At 41.0% G+C, this 25,772-nt stretch overlaps 1 protein-coding gene across 2 annotated transcripts in view; it reads left to right on the top strand.

The window, feature by feature from the left end:
• prkceb (protein kinase C, epsilon b) overlaps nucleotides 1–25,772 on the top strand; it is a 114,784-nt gene that overhangs the window by 88,665 nt on the left and 347 nt on the right. For both annotated transcript variants that reach the window (XM_056272471.1, XM_056272470.1), the window contains exons 12-14: nucleotides 12,971–13,109; nucleotides 16,616–16,804; nucleotides 20,891–21,037. In XM_056272471.1, coding sequence (XP_056128446.1) covers nucleotides 12,971–13,109; nucleotides 16,616–16,804; nucleotides 20,891–21,037 — 475 coding nt within the window. The remainder of the gene's footprint in view (nucleotides 1–12,970; nucleotides 13,110–16,615; nucleotides 16,805–20,890; nucleotides 21,038–25,772) is intronic.

Raw genomic sequence — 25,772 nt, forward strand, 5'->3', positions numbered from 1 at the left:
CCTGTAATAGATCCAAGGCCGAGCTCTATGACGACATCATGTGAAACTTGTGAAAATCATTTCCACCGGCAATAAATCAAAATTCCAGATTATTTTCCCTTTTGTCTTGCCACTTTTTGGGAAAGCCCTGCATTGTAGGAGACCTTGCGTGTCAGAAGACATGTTAGCTCTGCTTTAAGCGAATGGCAGAACTGCATTTTTCCCCCATGTGAACTAATTCCACCTCTCTGTGACCTGCCACACATACCAGGACGGAAAATGCAGAACATTCTAGAACAAAATGTGCAGGTGTAGTATTCTTCTCCCTATCGATGGAGGACATGATGGCAGTTTTGATTGAAACCACGGAAGTTTGATCTGGTTAAAGAGGGCATGTTTGATCTTGACTTCTCGGCTGTAGATTGCAAGTGGCTGGTTTGGTTGTTTGTTCAGATTCACTACATCTAAAAATAGATAGTAAGAGCAGGTGGCATAGATGTGGCTCCTCTGCTTGATTACCCATCTTTTGTTGACCTGTGGCTCTTGAGGGATTTTGTAACGGTGTAACATGGGAGCTGTATTCTTGGCAGGACATGGAAGGCACAAAAGTGCTGAGACTTAGAAGGGCTTGTGATGGAACATGTGAGCTGGTAGTTATTGTAGTATTTCCACACCTTGTACTTGCGAGATCTGCTTTTGTGTGCTCTCTGTGACCTTTCACCTGATAAGGAACATAATACGATTGAGGCAATGTTCCTTTTCTTACAATAAGTATAACTGTGATCCACATTGTGTAAGAGCTAATTGATATTAACCCAAGAGCACATTCAAAAATACGCTTTTACTTTAGTAAACAACTTCCTCTATGTACTAAGTATGGACTAAGAGGCTCAGTTACAGCCCCTATAATTACTAATCACTGTAACCTAAGTTGTGTTTTGCACTGATTGCAAAACACAATGATTGGTTGATTTTTGTTCCTTTCCATCCACTTATATGCAAAATTTTGCTTCTCTGTTATGCATTATTTATTCTAATATAGTCATGCAGATGTTGCCTGGTAACCTTCCAGGTGTGCCCAACTAACGTCATTCATGCTGACCATGATAGGGTGTAAATCACTGCATACAGACATCTGAAGGTATAGAAGAAATCTTGACAACAATCCATCAACAAACATGCATTAAAGTTTGGGGTTGATTTTTTTTCATATAATGCCATTTTTGTACAAGTTAATATGAATGTTTAGGGTCTAAATGAAAACTTTGTAATATACTTTTATTAAAAATTCTCATTAGTATTTTAAGAAACCACTAATTTTACCTGGTCAAAAACAGCTCTGTTTTGAGCATGCCGTTTCAGTGCATATGACTTTAAATGATAATGAGCTTCGCTCACTCCGCCCCTCTGTTCTGCGGGTGTTTAGACACAACGCACGTGGAGTGTTGCCTTGACAACAGTTGAGGGTATATTTTGGAGAAAGAATGGCAGCGGGAGTCTCTGAGGACACATCTGTGCAACCGTAATAGGTTGAACCGGAGTCGGACCCGGAACAAGATGACGGCCACAAAGAAGTTCGACAATTAAGGCTCGAACAGGACGTTTCTGAATGGTTGGTTAACGTAACGTCACTTTGATCTATTTTTGTATGGACTGGCAGGGTAGAGTAGTGAGATACGAACGCTGTGTGTTTACTGATGTATACGTTAGTTCATTGACAGATTAATGTTACAGCTAATGGTCATGAAAAACTTTTTTCCGCGATTTGCAAAGATTAATATAAAGGTTTATAAAACTTTACACTCACTTCTTCTGGAGGTGCAGAGGGAACATATATAAGTTAAGTTAGTTGGTACCGATTCTTTTTTCAGGACCAGCTTCTTAGCAAAACCAGCTTTATACTTAAAGCAGTCTGGTGAGAAATGATTCGCGCAAACATGAACGCATTGACGTTGATCGTGGGGAATATTCCCTTCGAAAACAAAACTCAGCCACTGCGTCTTCAGTGTTTTGGATTTAGGAACATCAAAATGACTGCTGTGTTCGTTATTACACCCAAGAACACAACACCACAATCGCTTAGACGCCATTCTGCTCCAGCGTATCAACAATGACGGACTATGATGACAGCTCGCTCAGGGCGGGTCTGTGTTGAAACGCTGCTGTCAATCAACAATCGTGGGAGGGGCGTCCGACCGTGTGACGTCACACGGTCGAACGGCTCAATTTGAGGCAGGGGAAAACATATAAGGAGATTAAAACAAAAACACTGGATGGATTTTTATCATAATATGATGGTTGTGTACAGGCACTGCCAACACATTTCAGTACAATCAACTTGTAAAAGTGCATGTACCATTATATGACCCGTTTAAGAAGTCTCATGCTCATCAACTGCATTTAAAATACAGTTAAAAATAATAAACTGTTTTCTTTTTTTATTTATTTTAAAATATAAGTTATTCATGTGATGGCAAAGCTGAATTTTCAGCATCTTTACTCCAGTCTTCAGTGTCACATGATCCTTCAGAAATCATTCTAATATGTTGATTTAGTGCTCAAGAAACATTTCTTCTTATTATTCATTTTAAAAAAAAAAACCAGTGGTGCTGCTCAACATATTTGTGGAAACCATGATACATTTTTTGTCAAGATTACTTTATGAATAGAAAGTTCAAAAGAACAGCATTTATTTGGAATAGAAATCTTCTGTAACATTAATAATGTCTTTACTCTCACTTTGAATGCATCTATGCTGAATAAAATGATTCATTTTTTAAAATATGTATATATATATTTAAATTAAATTAAATTAATTGTTATACTAAAAGATTGTACAAAAAACATTACTTTTTTAGCATTAAATTAAAGAGGTGTGCGTCATGTCCTTAGTTTGTTGTAATGGAATAGCTTGTTGTGCTTTTGAAAAGTGCCTATTTTTCAGCTTTTTAGCACATTTTTTAGTACAGAGAGGTTGCTGTGTACAGTACGTAATGGAAAAAATCACTTCTCAGGATTCACTTGAAACACAGGAAATGCTCTAAACTGAGTCTGCTGCTGTTTGCCTCTCTCTGTCTTTCTCTGTCTTTCTTCTGCCTTGTTGTATTCTTAATATGTCAGTACTTTCCTACAAATGAAAGGAGCTCTAGTAAAATGTAATACAACAGTTAATCTCATACTCATGTCTTATTGCTGCTGACTCAGCAGTGCTGAGGTTTTCCTTACACCTATAATGAAAAAGAAAATATTCATTGTTTTTATCGATTTTTACAACAAACTCACAAAAATCTTATCATCAGAGACAAATCAAATCAAATACGTTTTGTTAAATTATTCAAGCTGATTTTATTATTCTATACAAGTCAGCATTATACATTTGCAGAGCTATGGGTCTATATGAAAAATGGGGAAGAGCATTTAAAATAATAATAATTTCATTACATTTAGGAGCATCATGAAATCACTGAACAAATGACACATAGGAGTTGTGAGTTGTGTTTTGCGAACGCAAAAGCTGAACAGTCAGAGGTGTACGAACTGTGCTGAAATGGTCTTTTGTCACAGTTGAATTCTCTGCTCTAATGTGATTTTATGATTAATACAGCAAACTAGTTAATTCTCATGAATAATCCAGAGAAAAGCTCAGAAACTGAAGACGTAGACACAGGCCTACTCTTCATCCACAGCGAATGAATATAACGAACGAATCCGCATTTTTGAACGGATCATTCTAATGATTGACTCAACAACTCACCCATACCTGAATGAATCAGCGGCTTTGAATGAATCGGTTGACTTAATGATTCAATGACTCACTCGTTGAGACAACGATTTGCCGCCACCTACTGCTGGTTTATGTGCATATTTAAAAGTACAATTTTATTATGGTTAAAGAGATAGAATGTGTAGATAGTAGACTTGTAGTCGAGACCGCCTAAACCGAGAACAAGACACTACCAAGACCAGATTGTCACGGGGATAAAGAACAGACGTAGATTCAATTGCAAGTGAACAGGTGTTTATTTAAACACAGAGAGAGAGCAGTAGTCTAGGACGAATATGCCGGCAGGATGATGAAAGTCAGACTCGATAGCGCAGGTCTCCGTGGGCAGACAGATCAGGACCAGAAGATAACCACTGTGCTGGAACGAATCCGAGGAACAGGTACAGACGGTAGTCAGGCCGCGAAAACTCAGAACAGGACGGTATCCACCGTTGATCAGGGACAGTCAAAAGGCAGAAGAACTCCAAACCGAATAAATCCAAAGCACAGGAACAAACACTAGATCGAGGAGAGACACAGGTGAACTCCGAGAACCTCAACAACCATCTGACAAAGACAGGACGATATGACACACAATATATAGGACATTCTCATTCAACACAGCTGGCGCTAAATCAGCTCATCAGCGAGGATAACGAGCAATGCTGACGAGCCGCGCCCATTCGTACTACACACACACACATAGCGAGGGCGAGTCACTGAATCCATGAACCGTGACAGTACCCCCCCTCCTAAGAACGCCGCCTGGCGTTCTCAGACCCCCTTACCTGCCGATTGTAATCATCGATAAGGGAGTGATCCAAGATGTCCCTAGCCGGAACCCAACTTCTCTCCTCCGGACCGTAACCTTCCCAGTCCACCAAATACTGGAATCCGCGTCCCCTCCGTCTAGAATCCAGTATACGATTAACCGAATAAGTTGGTTCCCCATTTACGAGTCGCGGCGGGGGAGGAACCGGGGCAGGCGGATTAATGGTAGAACGAAACATGGGTTTAATTTTAGATACATGGAAGGCGGGGTGAATCCTCCTGTACGCTGGAGGCAGGTTGAGGCGGACTGTCACCGGACTAATAATTTTGGCGACAGTGAACGGGCCAATAAATTTAGGAGCAAGTTTGTTAGAGACGGAGCGGAGCGGAATGTTCTTGGTAGAAAGCCACACTTTTTGACCCACGACGTATTCGGGAGGCTTAGACCGGTGGCGATCGGCTTTAGCCTTGGTGCGAGCACGCACCTGGAGCAGAGTCTCACGGGCTCTGGTCCATGTGCGCTGACACCTCTGGATAAAGGCGTAAGCGGAGGGAACCGCGACCTCGGATTCCAGACTGGGAAAAATTGGTGGCTGGTATCCTACACTACATTCAAACGGAGAAAGACCCGTGGACGACACTGGCAACGTGTTGTGTGCGTACTCCACCATAGAAAGTTGTTGACTCCAGGACGAAGGATTCTTGGAGACTAAACATCGTAACGTCCTTTCCAGATCTTGGTTGGCTCTCTCGGTTTGACCATTGCTCTGGGGGTGAAACCCTGAGGACAGACTAACAGTCGCTCCCAGTAATTTACAAAACTCTCTCCAAAATTTGGACACAAACTGGGGACCTCTGTCGGAAACCACGTCTGTCGGGAGGCCATGTAAACGAAAGACGTGATCTACGACGGCCAACGCTGTCTCCTTGGCTGAGGGTAATTTGGGCAAGGAAATGAAATGGGCCGCCTTCGAGAACCGGTCCACCACAGTCAAAACGACCGTGTTACCCTGGGAGGGTGGGAGGCCGGTGATAAAATCTAGCGCTATGTGTGACCAGGGTCTCGAAGGGACAGGCAGCGGTTGGAGTAACCCATCTGGGGGTTGGTTGGAAGTCTTACCAATGGCACAAACCGAGCAAGCCAAAACAAAACTGTGGACGTCACGAGCCATGCGAGGCCACCAGAATCGTTGCTTGACTAAGAAACTAGTGCGATTGACTCCTGGATGACAAGCCACGTTGGAACAATGCCCCCACTGAATGACGTCAGACCGTAATCCCTCCGGCACAAATAATCGGTTCGGTGGACACCCGGGCGGAGGCGTTACCCCTTCTAAGGCCGACTTGACCTTCGATTCGACCTCCCATGTGAGTGTGGAGACAATTAGGTTCTCGGGAAAAATGCACTCGGGAGTAGACGGGCGTTCGGAGCGGTCAAAAATACGAGATAAAGAGTCGGGTTTGATGTTTTTGGAACCCGGGCGGTACGAGAGAACAAAATCAAAACGTCCGAAAAAAAGTGCCCACCGAGCCTGCCTGGAGTTCAATCGTTTGGCAGTTCTAATGTATTCTAAGTTCTTGTGATCGGTCCAGACGATAAAAGGTACCCCCGACCCCTCTAACCAATGACGCCATTCCTCCAACGCTAACTTGACTGCCAACAACTCTCGGTTACCAATGTCATAGTTACACTCGGCGGGAGATAAACGATGGGAAAAAAACGCGCAGGGATGCATCTTGTCGTCTGTGGGAGAACGTTGCGACAGCACTGCTCCTACCCCCACCTCTGACGCGTCGACCTCCACCACAAACTGGCGTGATGAATCAGGGGCTATAAGGATGGGGGCTGAAACGAAGCGGCCCTTCAGTTTGGCAAACACAGCCTCAGCTGTGTCTGACCACCTGAACGCCGTTCTGGGGGAGGTCAAGGCAGTCAGAGGCGCGGCTAGTTGGCTGAAGTTGCGAATGAAACGCCGGTAGAAGTTGGCGAACCCCAGAAACCTCTGTAGGGCCTTACGGGAATCTGGGCTTGGCCACTCCACCACAGCCTTCACCTTCTCAGGGTCCATCCGCACTCCCTCAGACGAAATGATGTACCCTAAAAAAGGAACAGACTGTGCATGAAACGCGCATTTCTCCGCCTTGACAAAAAGCCCATTCTCTAGCAGCCTCTGAAGCACTCGCCTGACGTGTTGACAGTGTTCCTGGAGAGACGAAGAAAAGATCAATATGTCATCCAGGTAAACATATATGAACTGGTCTACCATGTCTCTCAACACGTCATTGACGAGTGCCTGGAAGACGGCTGGGGAGTTGGAAAGCCCGAACGGCATAACCAAATATTCAAAGTGCCCCCTGGGGGTGTTAAACGCGGTCTTCCATTCATCCCCCTTCCTGATGCGAACCAAATGATAAGCATTACGTAAATCCAATTTCGTGAAGATGGATGCTCCTTGCAACCTCTCGAAGGCTGAAGCCATCAACGGTAAAGGATAAGTATTCTTTACCGTAATGTTGTTCAACCCCCGGTAATCAATACAAGGTCGCAACGACCCATCCTTTTTCCCCACGAAAAAGAATCCCGACCCCGCTGGAGAAGAGGAAGGACGAATGAACCCCGCTGCCAGAGAATCAGAAATATATTTCTCCATAGCCTCCCTTTCTGGAACAGAAAGTGAATATAACTTGCCCTTAGGCGGAGACATACCTGGTAATAAATCTATAGCACAGTCATAGGGACGATGCGGAGGAAGAGAAGCAGCCCGGGACTTACTGAACACTTCCTTCAGGTCGAGATACTCCGGTGGCACGTTAGACAGATTCACCGGCTCCTCCTGCAACATAGAACGAGAAACAGACGGAACAGCAGACGAAAGACACGAGGCATAACATTGTTCACACCAACTGGACACTGAGTTCTGTCCCCACTCTATCCGGGGCCCGTGTTTCACCAACCACGGATGACCCAGGACAATTGGGGCGTGAGGTGACTGGGTGAGATAGAGTGAGATCCTCTCCGTGTGGTTACCCGAAGTGACGAGTGTGATAACCCCAGTGGTGTGAGTGATTCCCGGGAGCTCCTGTCCGTTGAGTGCGTGGATGTGGATGGGGTGGTTCAGGGTCGTGATGGGGAGGTGAAGTCTTCTGGCCAGTGAAGAGTCAATCAGGTTCCCCTCCGCTCCAGAATCCACCAGTGCCTCGCCGTTGAAGGATCCGTCTGCCCACTGGAGTCTCACCGGGAGAAGGGTGGCGCTCGAGGGTCTGGTCCGGAATAATCCGCCCGACAGTAGTCCCCATCCTACCGCCGGGCTTGGCCTTTTAAAGGACAGGTGGAAACAAAGTGGCCGGCCTCCCCGCAGTAGAGACACAGACCTCTCGAGCGACGGTGTTCTCTCTCCTCCCGGGAGAGTCGAGCTCGACCTACCTGCATGGGCTCAGGATCGTTCGAGGGGCTGACCGTGCTCGTGCCTCTGAGACCGGAAAAGTCTCCTCCGTCGACCAAAGGAACTTGGAACTGACGCTTCGTTCCTTGTTGTAAACGAGCATCGACACGTAGTGCCAGTTCAATCAGTCCATCAAGAGTCTTCGGTAGTTCCACAGTGTAGATTTCACGTTGAACACGGTCAGCCAGCCCATGCAGGAATAGGTCCCACTGTGCCTCCTCGTTCCATTTGCACTCGGCGGCCAATGTTCGAAACTGGATGGAATAATCGGACACGGAACTGTTGTTCTGACGAAGATCGGCCAATTGACGAGCCGCCTCACGTCCGGCCACCGCGCGGTCGAACACGCGCTTCATCTCCTGCTCGAGTGCTTGGAACGAGGAGCAGCACTCGTGTTGGTTTTGCCACACCGCTGTTCCCCACTGAGCCGCGCGTCCAGATAGCAACGTCATTACAAGTGCCACTTTACTCTCCTCCGAAAAAAATGTCACAGGCTGGAGAGAGAAGAAGATAGAGCATTTAGTTAAGAAAGCTCTGCACAAATTAGGTTCACCCGAATACCTCTCTGGCGTGGGAATGCGCGGCTCAGGACGATTGACGTTGGGAGGTGCAAGGGGAACAGGCGGGGGCGGTGCTGGCACAGCGGGACCCCTCAGACGTTGTATTTGAGAGGTGAGCTCCGACACCTGCGCTACCAGAGCCTGGATTGCCCGACCCGAAGCTCCGATCTGTTCGTCTTGGCGATCCATGCGGGCGTTGTTGTCGACCACCATCTGCCCGACGTTCTCCGCACTCGCTGAATCCATGAATGGTCAGATGGTTCTGTCACGGGGATAAAGAACAGACGTAGATTCAATTGCAAGTGAACAGGTGTTTATTTAAACACAGAGAGAGAGCAGTAGTCTAGGACGAATATGCCGGCAGGATGATGAAAGTCAGACTCGATAGCGCAGGTCTCCGTGGGCAGACAGATCAGGACCAGAAGATAACCACTGTGCTGGAACGAATCCGAGGAACAGGTACAGACGGTAGTCAGGCCGCGAAAACTCAGAACAGGACGGTATCCACCGTTGATCAGGGACAGTCAAAAGGCAGAAGAACTCCAAACCGAATAAATCCAAAGCACAGGAACAAACACTAGATCGAGGAGAGACACAGGTGAACTCCGAGAACCTCAACAACCATCTGACAAAGACAGGACGATATGACACACAATATATAGGACATTCTCATTCAACACAGCTGGCGCTAAATCAGCTCATCAGCGAGGATAACGAGCAATGCTGACGAGCCGCGCCCATTCGTACTACACACACACACATAGCGAGGGCGAGTCACTGAATCCATGAACCGTGACACAGATGGTATCGAGACCAAGACAAGACCAAGACCAAGACCAAGACAGACCAAGTCGAGACCAAGACCAAGTCGAGACTAAGACCGAGACCAAGTCGAGACCGGAGGGGAAAAAAACATTAGTGTTGAAGCTAAGCAATAACTTGTCAAATGTTGTTTTGCATTTGCCTGCCTATCTCTGCTGATTTCGAAGTCTCCAAATGAATCCATTCTGCAACTTTTAAATACATAATTATATTTTTAAAAACGAAATTATAGGCTTAAGTGCAGGATCCGAAAGTTGGTCGTTTTTGTCGCTATGGTTACACACACACACACACACACACACACCGTTGGCGGTGCGCTCAAAGTCATCTGTCAGTTGTGCAGTTACCCAAAATCTCCTGAATGAAGGTAAAACCCATCATGTCACTGATATGTGTTTTACTAAATATTAATATATCAAAAACTGTACATGATATGTGTTTTTTAAATCAAGTGATCAAAGTGCTCGTTGCCGCTGCGATCAGTGGCGCGGATACAGTGTTTTCTCGCGTGGCTCGCGCGCACCGCACTGTCTTCACTCGGACGCGCGCTTCAATACATTGCGGATATCGTCGTGGATATTGTAGTATTGTATTGCTCAATCCCCTGACCACTATGTCGGTCTGAGACAGCGAGACCTAGACAAGACCGAGAGGTCCGAGACCAAGACAAGACCGAGACCAAAGACCGTCAAGGCCGTGACAAGACCGAGACCACGTAAAAGTGGTCTCGAGACCGGTCTCGAGACCAAGACCGGTCTCGAGACATACATCACTAGTAGATAGTAGTAGATTATATGCGTTTATAAATAGACTATTACAAATGAAATATAAGATCAAATTGTTGAGTATAACCGAGATAAGTGAAGTTGCTTTGCATGAAATGTTTGTCTGTCTTTTTTTTCATATGTGGGCCTCCAACTGTTTTCATTGAAACAGGCCTCCGAAATTGCAAGGGCTGCCTCTGGACAAAGCCTCACCTTGCAACCTCAGACAGTCACAATCCAACTCTGGAAAAAACAAAGAGTATGTTACCTAACATCTTGGAAAATAAATGCGAAAACGAGAGCAGCATTCACCATTCATGCTCTTCAAAGGGGACAGATAAGAGCTGCCAATGTAGCAATGTCATATAATCTATATCAACAAATGAAACTCACTGATGAATTAAAGTCTCTTTCTTGGAAAAGAGAGGAAGAGCGACGTGACCAGGATGCGTTGGAAAGTAGACTACTGTAGGAGAGAGAAAAAAAGAGACAGATGGAGAGATGGACAATTCTGGAACATCTTGTGATGTAGAAGCTAATGTGGGTAGAGGACAATAGAGCAGCCCTTCACGTCTCATGAACTTTCTACCCCTTTCTTTTTGTGCACCTACACTAAAGGTTACACACACCTAATTATTCTTTATTGTACTATTTTTACACACTTTGAAATGATAGTAAATCTCAAATGGAAGTAGCCCATGTAAATGATGTGAAAACTAGCCAAAAGTGATGTCCGGCCGATTAAAATTGACATCTTTGCTCTTTATTAAAATATTAGTCAAATTTAGCTTCAGATTTTGTAAGCATGTTGCATAATCATGCTTTTTTAAGAGTTTTGTTTTTCTATGCATTTTTTTTTTTTTTTGCAGTAAAATAAAACCTGTATAGGGTTTTTGTCAGATTAATATCTTAACCAAGTTTGCTGTTTTGTTCTTACCCAATATATAAAAACATCTAAAATATTTTCCTCATATTTTGATGGTTTAATCAAACTTGTAGGGTCATTAATAACAAATATCAGTTTAAGTCCTCAATCAAGAAGTGTATCTTAAATTTGGGAAGTGGGTCTCTCACCGTGCATCTTTCCAACATTCATTAAAAGCTGTTTCTTTCCCGCACTTCTGCATGTTAAAAGTGATTGAACACTTTTGGTGGGGAAAGACAGAGAGGAATGAAGCCCCTCTCGCCAACTTTTCAAACCAACAGGAACGTGCCGAGCACCAGAGTGCCTTTCTGAAAGGGAACAGTTGCGTAAGGGTTCCGACGCTCCCCTCCCTTTCAGTGAGGATGGTTTTATGAAAACACCTTTGACTGAATGACATCCTGCGAAGTGATGTTGACATTCTTGTTGCAATCAACCATCAAACCCCAATCCGACTGGTTTCATCCAACTCCTTGTTGTCTTTCATCAGTGGCACCTTATCATCTCGCTCTCTTTTTTTTCACTCTCTCTGTCTCTCTTTACCTTCCTCTTGTGCTGGTTAAAATCACTCCACGGGTACATGCTGTGCCAGAGTCTTTAATAGTAGAGCAAGCCCAATAAACCAGTGTTTCTCAAACTTTTTTTGTCTTGTATAGCCCCATCCCGAGTGCTCAAATACTCCTGCAATCTGGCCAGACATTTTTTAAACTTATATTTTATTTCAATGGTCCACTTTAGACATTCTACTAACTATAAGTAACTTTGCAACTGCATGTCAAATAACTCTCATCAGAGTATTAGTAAACTGCATTAAAAAAAGTGTCATACTTTTTTTAATTCACTGTAATTAAATGCTTCACTGTTGTTCTGAATTTAACATACAGTATGTATTGTACACTGTTTAGAGATTAATCAATTTCATTTGATGACAATTTTTCACACAATCAGAATATGTACATTTAAATATGGTTTTCATATTAAAATATTTACTGTGTTACTCTTTGCAGTGTTAAAGAATAAAGAATGGATGGTACTTTTCTTTTACACTGCAATGAATTTGACTTGTTTACATCCAATTAAATCTATTTTAGTGTAATGTTATTCACCTCCACCTCACTATGGTCATCTAGTGATGAGACATCTTATCAGTCTTTGCCTTCAAGCAATATGTTTTTAACTATAGACACTGCTGGAAATTGACAAACTTTAAGTGTGAACAATCAATCTGTCTATCAAGACCTTCAAAGTACTATTACATTTAAAGTTGAACAATTTCAGGTGCAAGTTTCTGAGTCTTACTGTATATGCGCAACTGAGAGAATTGTGATTCAATGTTATTTTATACAGTTCAAATATCAAAGTTAGTTTTGCGTGAACATCTCTGTATCTTGATTTATTCAATTTCAATAGCTAAGAAAAAATGCTTTTAAAATATTAATTCAATGAAATGTGAAAACTTAGGCTCGATACTTTGACCTTTTTATTGACTAAAATGATGTCCGTGTGCACAGGCGGACATCAGGATATTATTGTCCGCTTGATCAAACTAATATCAGGGGATATGAGTGTCGGTAAATGATTCACCTGCTGTGTTGCAAGTGTTGCTTAATATTTGGATAGAGAGAGACATCCAGAATCTAAATCATGCATCAGTTATTTCAGGATGTTTAAGATGGCAAGATGTTTTGCTCTTTTATTAAATTTCAATTTATGGTTAAGAGGATCAAAATGTATGCAAAGCAGAGATGAGAATAAAAGCAAAAATAATAAAGATAGGTGTGTTTTAAAGATAAAGATGTTTAAGTTCATTCAAAGTTAACCTTCACGAAATTCTTCACAGAAATCCCTGTGTGCCGGTTTTCACGTAATGCAAACATTTTAGTACGTGCTACATACGTATGGGTTTATATTGCTGTTTGTTACATTTGCTTAAATTTTCTTTGCAGGGATTTGAAACTAGACAACATTCTGTTGGACGCAGAAGGTCACTGTAAGCTGGCAGACTTTGGCATGTGTAAGGAGGGAATCCTGGATGGCATCACGACCACAACATTCTGTGGCACACCAGATTATATTGCCCCAGAGGTACAGTATTTCACACTCTCACAGACACAAATGCCCAGTGAACACTCGATAGTCTCATTTTCTACTGCTTGGTTCTCATCAAAATATTATTATTTATATTGTTTAAAGGGGACATATTATGCCCCTTTTTGATGTAAAATAAGTCCCTGATGTGCCTATAGTGTGTATGTGAAGTTTTAGCTCAAAATACCCCACAGATCATTTTTATAACATGTTAAAATTGCAACTTTTTGGGGGTGAGCAAAAATGCACTGTTTTTGTGTGTGTCCCTTTAAATGCAAATGAGCTGGTGTTCCCGGCCCCCTTTCAAGAAGAGGGTGGAGCTTCAAGAGCTCATTCTCTGGCACACCGGCAACAACAAAACAGGACAATCTCACACACTAAACATTTTAGAAACTCTCAGTTTAGCCTTATATGTTCAGTCACCTGTAATCTGACTGTACTGTGCATAACAAATGCGTGTTTATGAATTACGCAGACGGTGAGTATGGCGGGATAAAAATAACGACATAGCTCTGGTACTGGTGCCTTCATGTGCTGTCAGAAATGCCATAATTCCCACTTCTGAAGTTGAGATTACGAGCTTGTTCCATTCAAGTGGGCGACTTCAAAGGGCGTTCATGATCAATTTTTAACTAGAAAAACTTGTATTTGCGATAATTCTGATAGCACGTAAGGGTAGCATCAGTGAAAACAGGCAGAGACAATGGCAGCTTTAGCAACATTAGCCGTACAGAGCAAGCTCTTTCAGAAAGAAAATTTGGAAGGACTCACAACATATGAGATGTGATACTTACTTTGTCTGGATCTTAAGTTTGGGCACGAAGCGTTGGTATATACGCTGATTTCACGCAGCCGCCATTTTGAAATGGCTCCGGTGGGAAGAAAACCGGAAGTGTCGCCTTTAATCATAGGAGAGTCGCGAATGCGATGGCGTATTGTTGTGTTTAATGTAGAAATTAGTCATTCAAAAAATTTACATTAATTTCTTTCATACTTTAGACTATATACAGTGAAATTCATTTATAAATAAAATAATTTTTTTATATATAATTCAGAACGTAAAAAAAGAAGCAGGAATGAACTATATACATATCCTATATTGTATATTAACATCCAATAGTGTAAATTGCGGCAGCAGCTTCAGGTTGGTAGTCCAAGGCATTGTTGTCTATCTGTACTTCCAGGGTTCTTCCCACCGGAGCCTCGCTTTCGATTTCAAAATGGCGGCTGCGTGAAATCAGCGTATCCATCTTTCAGAACCTTTGTGAAAATCCAGCATTGAAAAGCCCCTCGTTTGTGAAACAGGCGCAAAATGATTGGTGCAAACGTTTAAGAATTAAGCGATTTTCTTTGGGACATTTCCTTCGATAATGAAATTTAACCACGATGTCCCCAGTGACTCAGATGGCGGAGACTCTTATATGCATTGGTACATCCCAAAACACAACACTTGTAATGCCTCTTTGGCGCAGACATTGTACAACTCCATCTGCTACAGCGAGGATACAGAAATGGTGGACTCCCACTCAGAGCTGTGTCTATGCTAATAGGGCAGATCGCCACTGGCTGTGGGCGGGGCTTCTCCCCATTATGACATCATTATACGACAATGTTTATATTACTGATTTCGTGTTGAATGGTGGTCGTCTCGCACCCTCCTGGTGCCTGTGAGCCGCAAAACCACCCTTGCAACCGCCTGAGCCTCAGTGTTAGGAAGTATCGTGTGATATCAGGTCTCGCGAGGTAACGAATTGCTTTACGGCAAAAAAACAGATCTGATAAAATTCTGATAAAATGAGCATCAAACAGAAATAACCCGGCGCCGTATACATGTGGTGTTGGGCGCGCGCAGCTCTTAAAGGGGCCATAGCTTATTTCCACTCGTTACATCGTCCATCCTACTGAACAGGTACCGGTGTACAGGGGGAGGGGATCGGGCCGTGAGTGCGAGCCATCTCTGCGTGAGTGCTATTCACGACAGTACAAGTACTCCACAGCGACTCTAGGGGTCGCTGTTTGACAAAAACGGAATTCCTACTTAGTGCTGCTTTAAACAAAATTGCATGCAATTTCAGGAAGAACATTGTTTTGGTTGTGCTTTGGCTCTGGTGTGCAGATGAAACGTGTTCTGTCTCATGACCAAAAAAGACATTCACTATTAGGCTTAAGAGATATAACCAGTTTAGATGGAAAGGATCTTAAGCTGACTAGCTGACTGTACATTGGAAAAATAAGTTGCTGCATTTAATTTTTGAGTGCAATCAACTTGGATGTTTAAGTCATTTCAACTTAAATGTCATTCAACTAACTTTAAAAACTGAGTTGTATCTTGTATAACATTGTTGTAAATTGCTTAACTTATTTTGATGAGTTAAAGCAATGTAAAACACATGTTGTCATAACTTATTGATCATATAATTTTTTACAGTGTATCTATACCTATTAATAGATAATAGGTACCTTAAAAATAAATTCCATGACCCTTCACAACAGATTATGCTTTACAATGAACTCTGTTAGAGAGCTACATGGCAATTTATCTGTTCAATAAAATACCGTACTCAATTGTTGAGTAATAAACACGCCATCTCCTTTTACAACTTTTCAAATCTTTCAGTTCTTGCCATCTCCGAAAAGCCAAGCCAGTGTTGATTCTTGTTTTATAACAAGCCCTGTTGCGATCTCTTTTTGCCAGCAGACTCTCCTTTGTTTGGCTTTTTTTAAAACTGGTGATTCCCCGGAGGTTTGAGATTTAGCGTGCTTCATGTCAACCTTTTTCGCTCGTTGTGACAACTAACTTATGTCACTCCCACACCATATACACCCGTCAAAGTAGCCGGAGCAACGTTTATCTATTTACGGAAATGACTAGACACGCACAGGCGAGTGATGCATGTATGCGATTTCCTACGAAACCATCCCTCTAGGTCTAAAATATGAGCACTTATAATAGGCTTACCATAGTGAATCAGGTTACGACGAAAACATTATTTAAATGTTGTTAATTTTGAACAAAAAAGTTACATAGTGCACCTTTGTCAGATATTTACTGATTGATTGGTTTATCACCAGCTTTCATATTGTGAGCCTCATTCATTAAGCACAAGCCGAGATACTCTGAATTTCTTAGTAAACAGTTAGTTTTTTTTTTAATTCTTTCATATTTTGACATATTTGAATTAATGTGACTTGAGAATGGTTTTACGAACACAGATGTGTGTTTCATTAAGGTTGCCCAATGAAATAGATTTAGTTTTTCAGTGTTTTCCATTTTCAGTTAAGTCTTAGTTTTTCATTATATTCAGATCTACAGGTATGAGTTTTCATATTTAGTTTACCGTAATAACCACCAGTGACCGCGCAACTTCACAGACAACTGCTGTTTTTTCCCTATAAATCAGCACAGAACAACAAGTGCTTTGATCTGGACCTGATATATCCTCAGTTATTCTGTTGTGAGCTTCAAATGACATTCTCTTGTTGTTGTGATGTGTCCATTGCAGATCTTGCAGGAGCTTGAGTACGGCCCATCAGTGGACTGGTGGGCTCTAGGTGTGCTGATGTACGAGATGATGGCTGGTCAGCCTCCTTTTGAAGCAGATAATGAAGATGACCTTTTTGAGTCCATTCTCCATGATGACGTCCTATATCCCGTGTGGCTCAGCAAAGAGGCCGTCAGCATTCTTAAAGCGGTACGTGTCCATTCTTAGGGAATTTTCCGAAGAATTCATTTAGCTTGCTCTCTCACTCTTCTGGAAAGAACAGTCGTGAGTGTTTAAGTAATAGAAGAGCATAAGAAGATGACAGATTAGAAAAATTACACTTCTTCTGGGAAAAGAACAGATTGTTTGTGTTCCCTGCTGGATTTTTGGATTGTGTAATCTCAGAGGTCTCATTTCAGGATGAGCAGCCCACCATTGCATGGGTTCCTCCTGTTTTAACTGTCCGAATTGGTTAAGTCAAGTCAAGTCACATTTATTTATATAGCGTTTTTACAATACAGATTGTTTCAAAGCAGCTTTACAGAGATAACAGGAAAATGCAACATAGTTTGTTTCCAGAAGAAAATAGCGTCACAGTCCATCTTAAGTAAGTTCAGTGATGTTTCATTTTGTTGTAAAAAAGTTATTGATTTAGTTCATTTATATTTATAGCTGCTCTGGAGAAAACCGTGATGTCATCCCAGTTTGTCCTCCATTTCATCTTGTTGTCTAAGACAAACTATGCAATATTAAAGCAATTCCAGTGGGAAGTGTCTTTTCAGTCAATGCTTATTGCTCATATTTATTTGTCTGACTTGTTTGACTCATTTCTCTGTGTGTATTTGTATGCATGACTGCTTGTGTTCTTTAGCATTTTTTATGTTTAAGAGTTACCTGCGTTACACTCATAGGCTACAGTGCCTAAGTGCAGGCAAAAGTGGCCCATATTTGACTTAGATTGTTTATATATATATATAGTGTGTGAACAGCACAAACCACATGGAATCTGATCTTTTCGATTCTGATTTAGGCCACTTTCATATGCAGTCCTAAATAGGGCTGTCGCGGTGAAGGAATTTCCCTTGCGGTAATTTTGAGTGGCTCAATATGCGGTATTACCGCCATTTACTTATTTATTTATATTTATTTATATTTATTTGTTGCTATATAAATGCGTGTTATGATGTGGTCAGCATTCACAAAAACAATGTAACTGAAACTAAACAGCGTTTCTGCGCATTGAAAGGCTGTCACTCAGCGCGCAGTTACATTGTTACGCCAACGGACTGTCTTTGAGTGAGTCATTAAACCGATCATTCAACAAAAACGTTCAAAAAGCTGATTCCTTAAATGATAGATGTAATGAAACAAGGTGTTAATTATTTTTTAACTTTGAGCTCCACTTTTCAAGGCTCAGCTGGTCAGCAATGCTTCACTTAATAGAGACCAATGCGTGACTCGCTGCTTGCCCCCACGGCTTCCTCTCGCTGTGTAATGCTGACCAGCGCTGACGCCATTCATGGTAAATACCCTTACACGTTAAAAGGGTGATACGACAAATATTTCGCTTTACTTGGAAACGGCAACCTTTTCACGAATATACATGACTTGACTTCAAAGACAGACGCAGGTAATCGCACACGCTCAGTCGATCACATTCACTGTCTGTTACTTTAGGCAAATCCACGAAGCCTCTGTACAAATCACCATAATAAACAGTCTTGTTATCATTATTAACTTACTTAACATTCAATTCAATACACATGGTACGAACTACGAAGGGTGTAGCCTTATGAAAAAAGAAAACGCGGTTTGTGGTTGCTGCGGTTACTTGCATTCCTCTGCGGTTGGCCTGTCAGTAGCGCGGTATTGCAATATTGCGGTTATCGCGACAGCCCTAGTCCTAAATCAGATATAGGCCCGGTGTTTTGCAATGTGACCTCAGTCTGAAGAGTCATGTCGGAATTCAAGTGACTTTTACGGCAATCGAGATCGATGTTCGTCAAAATTTTGCGTGGACTGGAGAGACTTTGGTCACAGTACATATCGGTAGTTCTTTGGTCACTCTGTTAAAGCTGAAGTCGGCAAGTCTGGCAGATTGAGTGGACTTAGGCAAAATTTTGAATGTTTACAACTCTCATGGCCCTCCCCCACTATCAACGAATACCCTCCCACCGTGACCGAGTTCATGCTCGTCAGTGCGTGTGCACCAGATTTTCAGTGAACACGCCCGTCTCATCAGCATCCATCAACACCATGGAGTATTTGGAGGTATGCTGTCCTGGGTAATCTACCAATAGATTGCAATTGCTAACGTCATTTATATTCTAAATGAGCTTACTTGATTTTCCGCCATCACTCTTCGTTACTGCGCGAACTTCCGCGAACTTCAGGCGTGTGCATGTGATTGTAACGTGCGCGAGGGGTGGCGTATGGCCGATCTGTGATTGACAGTCAGATCTCACACCCCCCTGCGCTGATTGGACCCGATGATCCGGGAGCTGTGGATTTTTGCAAAACAAATAACACGCTCCAGGTGGAGTTAGAAGCTCGGGTTTTTTCTAAAACCACTTTATTTATGTTGTTCTGTCGGATTATAGTGTCGATTTCACTGAATATGATCAAAAAAATGTTGCCGACGGCAGCTTTAATATATAAAAAGACACCTGCAAAGGTAGTCAGTGGAGGGACAGTGAGGTGTTAGACCTCATTATAAACAGTGTTGGGGAAAGTTACTTTTAAAAGGAATGCATTACTTGCTTGTTTGTTTTTTAATTTTAAAAAGTTCTAGATTTGGCAGTTGTAAAGGCCCTTTCACAACAAAAGTGAAATAAATAAGCCTCAGGCTGAAGGAAATACAAAATCTCGCCTGTACTGTAGAGGGCGCATCTCAAAACCTTCAGCTGTGCTGTCATTCTGTATTGCAGAAGAATAGGATACAGGAGAAGAAATTTCAACATGTCATGTAACTATGTTGTCTATTAGTAACTATGTGACTAAAGTCATTTTTGCATGGTTGAATTGGATCATCGAAGGTCAGTAGCAAAGACATTGATTAGTAAAGTGAGATTAAATACATAAAGTATATTTGTGTTATTTAACATATTTAATTATTGCAGATTTGCGTAATATTCTGAGTTTGCATTTCACTGTTTTATTCATTTTGAGGAATACTGAATCTGTTTTTGTGCAAGTGAGATGAGTAAATGCCGGCTCAGATTTAGTCTAGAATTATAATAACCATGATGTTTACACAGCGCACACAACACTTAATCATGATTTCTCTCAACATGAGGACAGTGTCAGGCAATAAATGGGAAAATAAAGTAAATTGCATTACTTATTTGAAAAAGTAACTCAGATATTTTGTCGTAAATTTATAAGTAATGTGTTACATTACTAGTTACTTGAAAAAAAGTAATCTGATTACGTAACTCGCATTACTTGTAATGCACTACCCCCAATACTGCTCATAAAAATCACAGTGACAGCTCTATACAAGCAAAACTTCAGGGAAAACTACACATTATATATCATTCTCGTCTGTGTCTTCCACACGAATTTATGCAGCACATCACCTTATAAATGAACACGTAAACGTTGACTTCAATGGCCTCTATGTTTACTTCCACATGACAGCGTGCTGCTTGTCATCTTTTTATTGTTCTTTTGCACATGCGGGTCAGTTCAGGACTGTGAACACACTCCAATCTGACGTTGGCCACATTTAAAAAATATTGTGAATAGCCAAGAAAAAATTATATCTAAAGCCATAAATCAGAAATGAGCACTAAGGCTTGCAGTATGAATGTAACCATAGTGTCCGGGTACATCAATTTGTGTGTGTGTGTGTGTGTGTGTGTGTGTGTGTGTGTGTGTGTGTGTGTGTGTGTGTGTGTGTGTGTGTGTGTGTGTGTGTGTGTGTGTGTGTGTGTGTGTGTGTGTGTGTGTGTGTGTGTGTGTGTGTATCGCCTTTTTCCTTCACATGTCCAAGATTTACTTTGGCCGTCCTTTGCCTATTTGTAAAGCTTTGTGGGAAAAGCTTTCCTCTGTTTGTCTTGGATAGTGTCGTGCACACTGCGATCTGTCTCACTGGCACTGTGGTCACATGACCTATGGTCAGCCCAGGTCATCTTCCACAGGATGCATTCTTACATCACATACATCATCATTGACCATCCCAACTCAACATAATGCATATGTCTTCTGGTTAACACGTCTGCTGTCAGCATCACGGCCCAAATCTTTGATATTTTCTTCTCTAATCATTTCTTCTTTCTTCGCACCATTGTTTAGTTCATGACGAAGAGTCCCAGTAAGCGGTTGGGTTGTGTTGTGTCCCAAGGACTGGAGGAAGCTATTAAAGTGCATCCATTCTTCAAAGAGATTGATTGGGTACTTCTGGAACAGAGGAAGATCAAGCCGCCATTCAAACCACGTATTGTGAGTATCCTTATGTGTGAGATATTGAGGACAGTCACTCTGTTACAAAACCATTTTAAGGCATCATAGGCGAGGTGGACGACATGGCTATGCTGCAAATTCGAAGGCAGACAGTGCGTTTATCCTTCCCACAGAAGTCAATCACAGAATGCTTTGCAATGTGTCAAAAAAGCAAGATATGTGCTCAATACAAGTCATTCGATATCAACAAGAATCGTTTAAAATAGCTGTTTACTGCTATGCAGTAGCCTGGGAAAACCCAGACAACTTCCGGCAAATTTAGATTTGCTCTGAAAGTTAGTCTGGCAAAGAGCTCATTCAAGCCCATTTCCAATCCGTCGAAATCGCGGCAACCAATTAGAAACGTTGGGGTGGGCTTTACACGATGACGACAGCGCTGGGATTTTGAAGCAGATTTTGTAGCCTACATTACAAAGATGGATGCCGCCGTCGAACATCACTCGTTCGAATCAGCCATCGCGTCTGTTTTAAGCGATTTGAATGTTTCCTTTTAGTTAAAAACCGAGCAAAGAACAACACTCTGAGATGTTTCTCCTCCGCTCTGCATACGTCATCTCCTTCATCACTCTGATTGGTTTTAGGTCTATCCGCGACGTCCGTTGGTGACGCCCCTCTGGAAATGATTTGTCTATGACGCTTTGCCAGACCATAATTCAGTTACAACTGAGAATGGTCTGGTTTTAACCAGGCTAGCTATGGAGTATAGGCTAATATTTTTTATGCTTATTGTTATCTTAGCAACTTGCTCATTTTGCATAAATAACTACAGTTAATGCTAAACTGGAATCAGTTGTGAGTGGAGTCTTTGAAATTGCCACCTACAGTATATAACGCATTCCGAATTGCTAATTTATTTAAGTCCCATTTAAATTAGGATTCTGCCTTAAGGTGCAGTCACATTCGCACAATTGCACAGGCAAAGAAGGGTCCTGATTGTTATTGAGGAACTAGGATATACCGCTTGATGCTTTTTCACATCGTGTCTGGTTAGGACACAGTTTAACTCTGTATATTGGCTGGTTCACCACAGATATAAACACGGGCCGCTCTAAAGGCAGTTATCTAGAGAACATTACGGTTCTTTAAAGTGTTTATGTCACATGTCTGTTTTTGGTAGTGTGAACAGCGGGATATCTGAGATGCTCTTGGACTCTCAGCACACATCAGACACAGTACTTTGATACAGAGATGCATGCTGGCTGCTGTTAGTGTGTGTGGAATGCATCTCAGATAGTGTGAGGATGGGTCTGTCCGTCCACCCCATTCTCACGCCTGCTCACAAAGCTGATGAGAGCCCTTAGAAGGTGTGAAGGAAAGGAGAGGTCTGAAGAGTTGGGGAAAATAACATGCACAGATATATTTTGTGTGTTGTGTTTTAAACAAGGAGAAACTCCTTCACTGTGCCAGTGATTACCAAGAAAAGTTGTCAAACTGATTGTCAATCCATGATATAAACAGATGGAAGTATGTTAATGCATGTTTCGACAAGGGAACCTGCATGATTTCATCTGAGGGTACGCACAGTGGGTAAGGTTTTGTTGTTGTTGTTGAAAAAATGTATTTGCTAAAGGTAACAATTCAACTAAAGTTTTAATTTTCTGAGTATGTCTGACATTCATGTATCTATTACACACTTCAAACAATCAGTGAGAGCAATTGTCTCTAGACACATTTTAAAGGGTTAATCCAAAAATGAAAATTCTGTCATCATTTACTCTCCTTCATGATTTTGGTTAATCTTCGAAACACAAATTAAGATATTTTTTATTGAACCCTGAGAGGTTTTTCTGTCCCTCCATTAAATGTCCAGATAAGAAACACTTAGAAAAGGTGTCATACAACGAATCCATAATCCTTGGTTTAATCCAAGTTTTATATAATAAATACTTAATACCTAAATATACTTAAATATAAATATTTATATAGCATGTAATGGAATCACGTGACCCCTGCACAAGCTTCTGTGTTTAACCATATGTAATGCATTATATGGATGCATATGGATGCATCTATGGATTTTTATTGGCAAAGCACTAATGGGTAAATTACCCATTTACATTTCAAATTTACTTACTTACCAAAACAGTATTTACAGAACAAGGTCGTCAAAAAAAATATTATTAATTATTCCATCAACAAAAAAAAGATTTTGGTAAAAAAGCTTTTTCATCATATGCACCAAATGTCTGGAATGAACTCCAAAACACTTTAAATTTAGAATCACTTCCATCTATTCATATTTTTAAAAACCTTTAAAACTCAACTTTGACTGAACAGTGTAATTGTTTTTAACTAGGTACCCTTTAAATTATATGTTTGTATTTACTTAAGTTAAACAAAATGTCTTGTTTGTATATGTATAGTCTATGTATAGAGATTTGTTGTGTAGTATGTAATTTTTTTTTTATGTTTCATGTAGTATGAATGTTTTTTTTTCTTTGCAACTTTTTGGCCGCCTATCTTGGCCAGGACTCCCTGGGAGAAGAGTTACTGTAACTCAATGGGACTATTCCTGGTTAAATAAAGGTTAAATTAAAAAATTCGAAATCGAATACTTCCCTACTATATGATATGTGACAAAAGAAGTATGTCCGAATTCACAGTACCTATTGAAGAGTAGACAAAACATACCCGGATGACCTATTACTCCTGGCGAGATTCTGAAGTGTGCATACGATGGACACGTTACTAGGATTTGTGGTAACACTTTAGAATACGGTTCCTTCGTTAATGAATAACTACACAGGAACAAATGAGTAACACAATATTAACAATCTAGTAACTACTATTAACTAACAAGAAATTCTGATTAACGAATTAGTAAGTAACAGCGCACAGATGAAAGTGGTACTTCACTATTAACTAATTGATAACTACTTTTTTTTTAATGCTTCCCAGAGAACTACTGAAGAAAATTAATAGTTCATGCAAAACTAATCAATAACTAATGCAGGACAAATGACTAGCACTACATTAACATTAATAACTGCTGTAAACAAATACACAAGGTTTATCAATATGTAATAGCATAGCAGACTTATGATTTGGGAAATAATTAGCCTATGCTCTCTCCTAGAGAACTATTTATCAACTGAATGATTTTAAAGAAATGGCTTTTTAAATGCAGTTGTCGGGACCTTACTTGTCCTGTAGTGATTCAATGCCAGTCCAGAGGAATGCCAGAAAATTGTCCAGAGTCACGGTGACGGCTGGAACATATTGAGTTATCGGCCATCCAAATACCATATAAATATATATGTATATAAAAAGATTGTATTAATGTCTCCTACTTCATACGTGTGTGCAAATATCTTGTGAAGGATTAGAAGATTCTACACTTTAGGATTGGCTTTTCATGTAAGAATCATGATAACTAACTAGTAATGACTCAAGAGTTACTACATACTTCTATGGTAATTACTATCTAAAACTTCACCAAAAACCTCAAAAGCTTAAAAGAATTAGTAATTCCTTTAGAAGTATGTAGTAACATTTGAGTAATTACTAGTTAGTTACCGTGATCTTCACTTTAGAATACGGATCCAAATAATTAGTCATTCCTTTAGAAGTATGTAGTAACACTTGAGTCATTACTAGTTAGTTACCATGATTCTTACAGTAGTTCTCTGGGAAGCATAAAAAAAAGTAGTTATTGATTAGTTAATAGTGAACTACCACTTTCATCTGTGCGCTGTTACTTACTAATTTGTTAATCAGAATTTCTTGTTAGTTAATAGTAGTTACTAGATTGTTAATATTGTGTTACTCATTTGTTCCTGTGTAGTTATTCATTAACGAAGGAACCGTATTCTAAAGTGTTACCGGATTTGTGAATGGCAGTGAAGCGACGCAACTGACGCTGGTCTATCACATGATAAGGGCAACATGGTGAATGTGGTATGTCCCTATTAGATTTGGTGTTCACACACTCATACTACATAGAACGTACTTTCTTAGCAGTCGTGAAGTACTTATTCAAAATAAGTACCTACTCAAGAGAGTAGGTACTTAGCCTATGTACAGTATGTGTGTTTATACTGTATGTGAATAGAAGCCTAAATTAATTATTTTCTTAATCAATTTAATCTCTTCACAAGACTTGGATTAAACAACTTGATTCTTATGGATTCATTGATTTTTTTTAAATTAAAAATATCTTAATTTGTGTTTTGAAGATTATCCAAAGTCTTATGAGTTTGGAATGACATGAATGTAAATTGGTGAGCTACCCCTTTAAATTATTTAAAACAAAATGCTCAAAGAAATCCATCTAGCACATGTTCAAATAGAAAAACAACGGAAAAACAGCATGGGTGGACAATGGCTGCTTATTCAATGCTGCATTTTCTCAAAGTTTTCTCTCAAAAAGAAACCTTTAGTTTTAATTGTTTGTTGATGAATGTCCACTTCATACCGCACTGCTTGCTCTCCCTTAAATCCTGATACTGTGTTTTACCGAGTGAGAAATGGCAAGTGATTCTAATGATTCATTGATTCAAACCGTTTTGCAAACCAATTTGGACAATTCACTGAAAAGAAAATAACGTCTCAATAGAATGATTAGTTCACAGATGATTGGCATCATTGGTTCAGTCGCCAGAAATATGGGACAAGCATAGTAACTGCTGAAACATTGGCAGGGAAAGTGTTTCTCGGGTCAGTCGGAGTGCTGAAGTCCCCACTGTGTTTGTATGTGCAAGTGTGCTATTGTCCT

This window comes from Rhinichthys klamathensis, unplaced genomic scaffold, assembly GCF_029890125.1.
Source record: "Rhinichthys klamathensis goyatoka isolate OS25496 unplaced genomic scaffold, OSU_Roscu_1.1 h1tg000338l_1, whole genome shotgun sequence".
In the NCBI taxonomy this organism is placed as follows: Eukaryota; Metazoa; Chordata; class Actinopteri; order Cypriniformes; family Leuciscidae; genus Rhinichthys; species Rhinichthys klamathensis.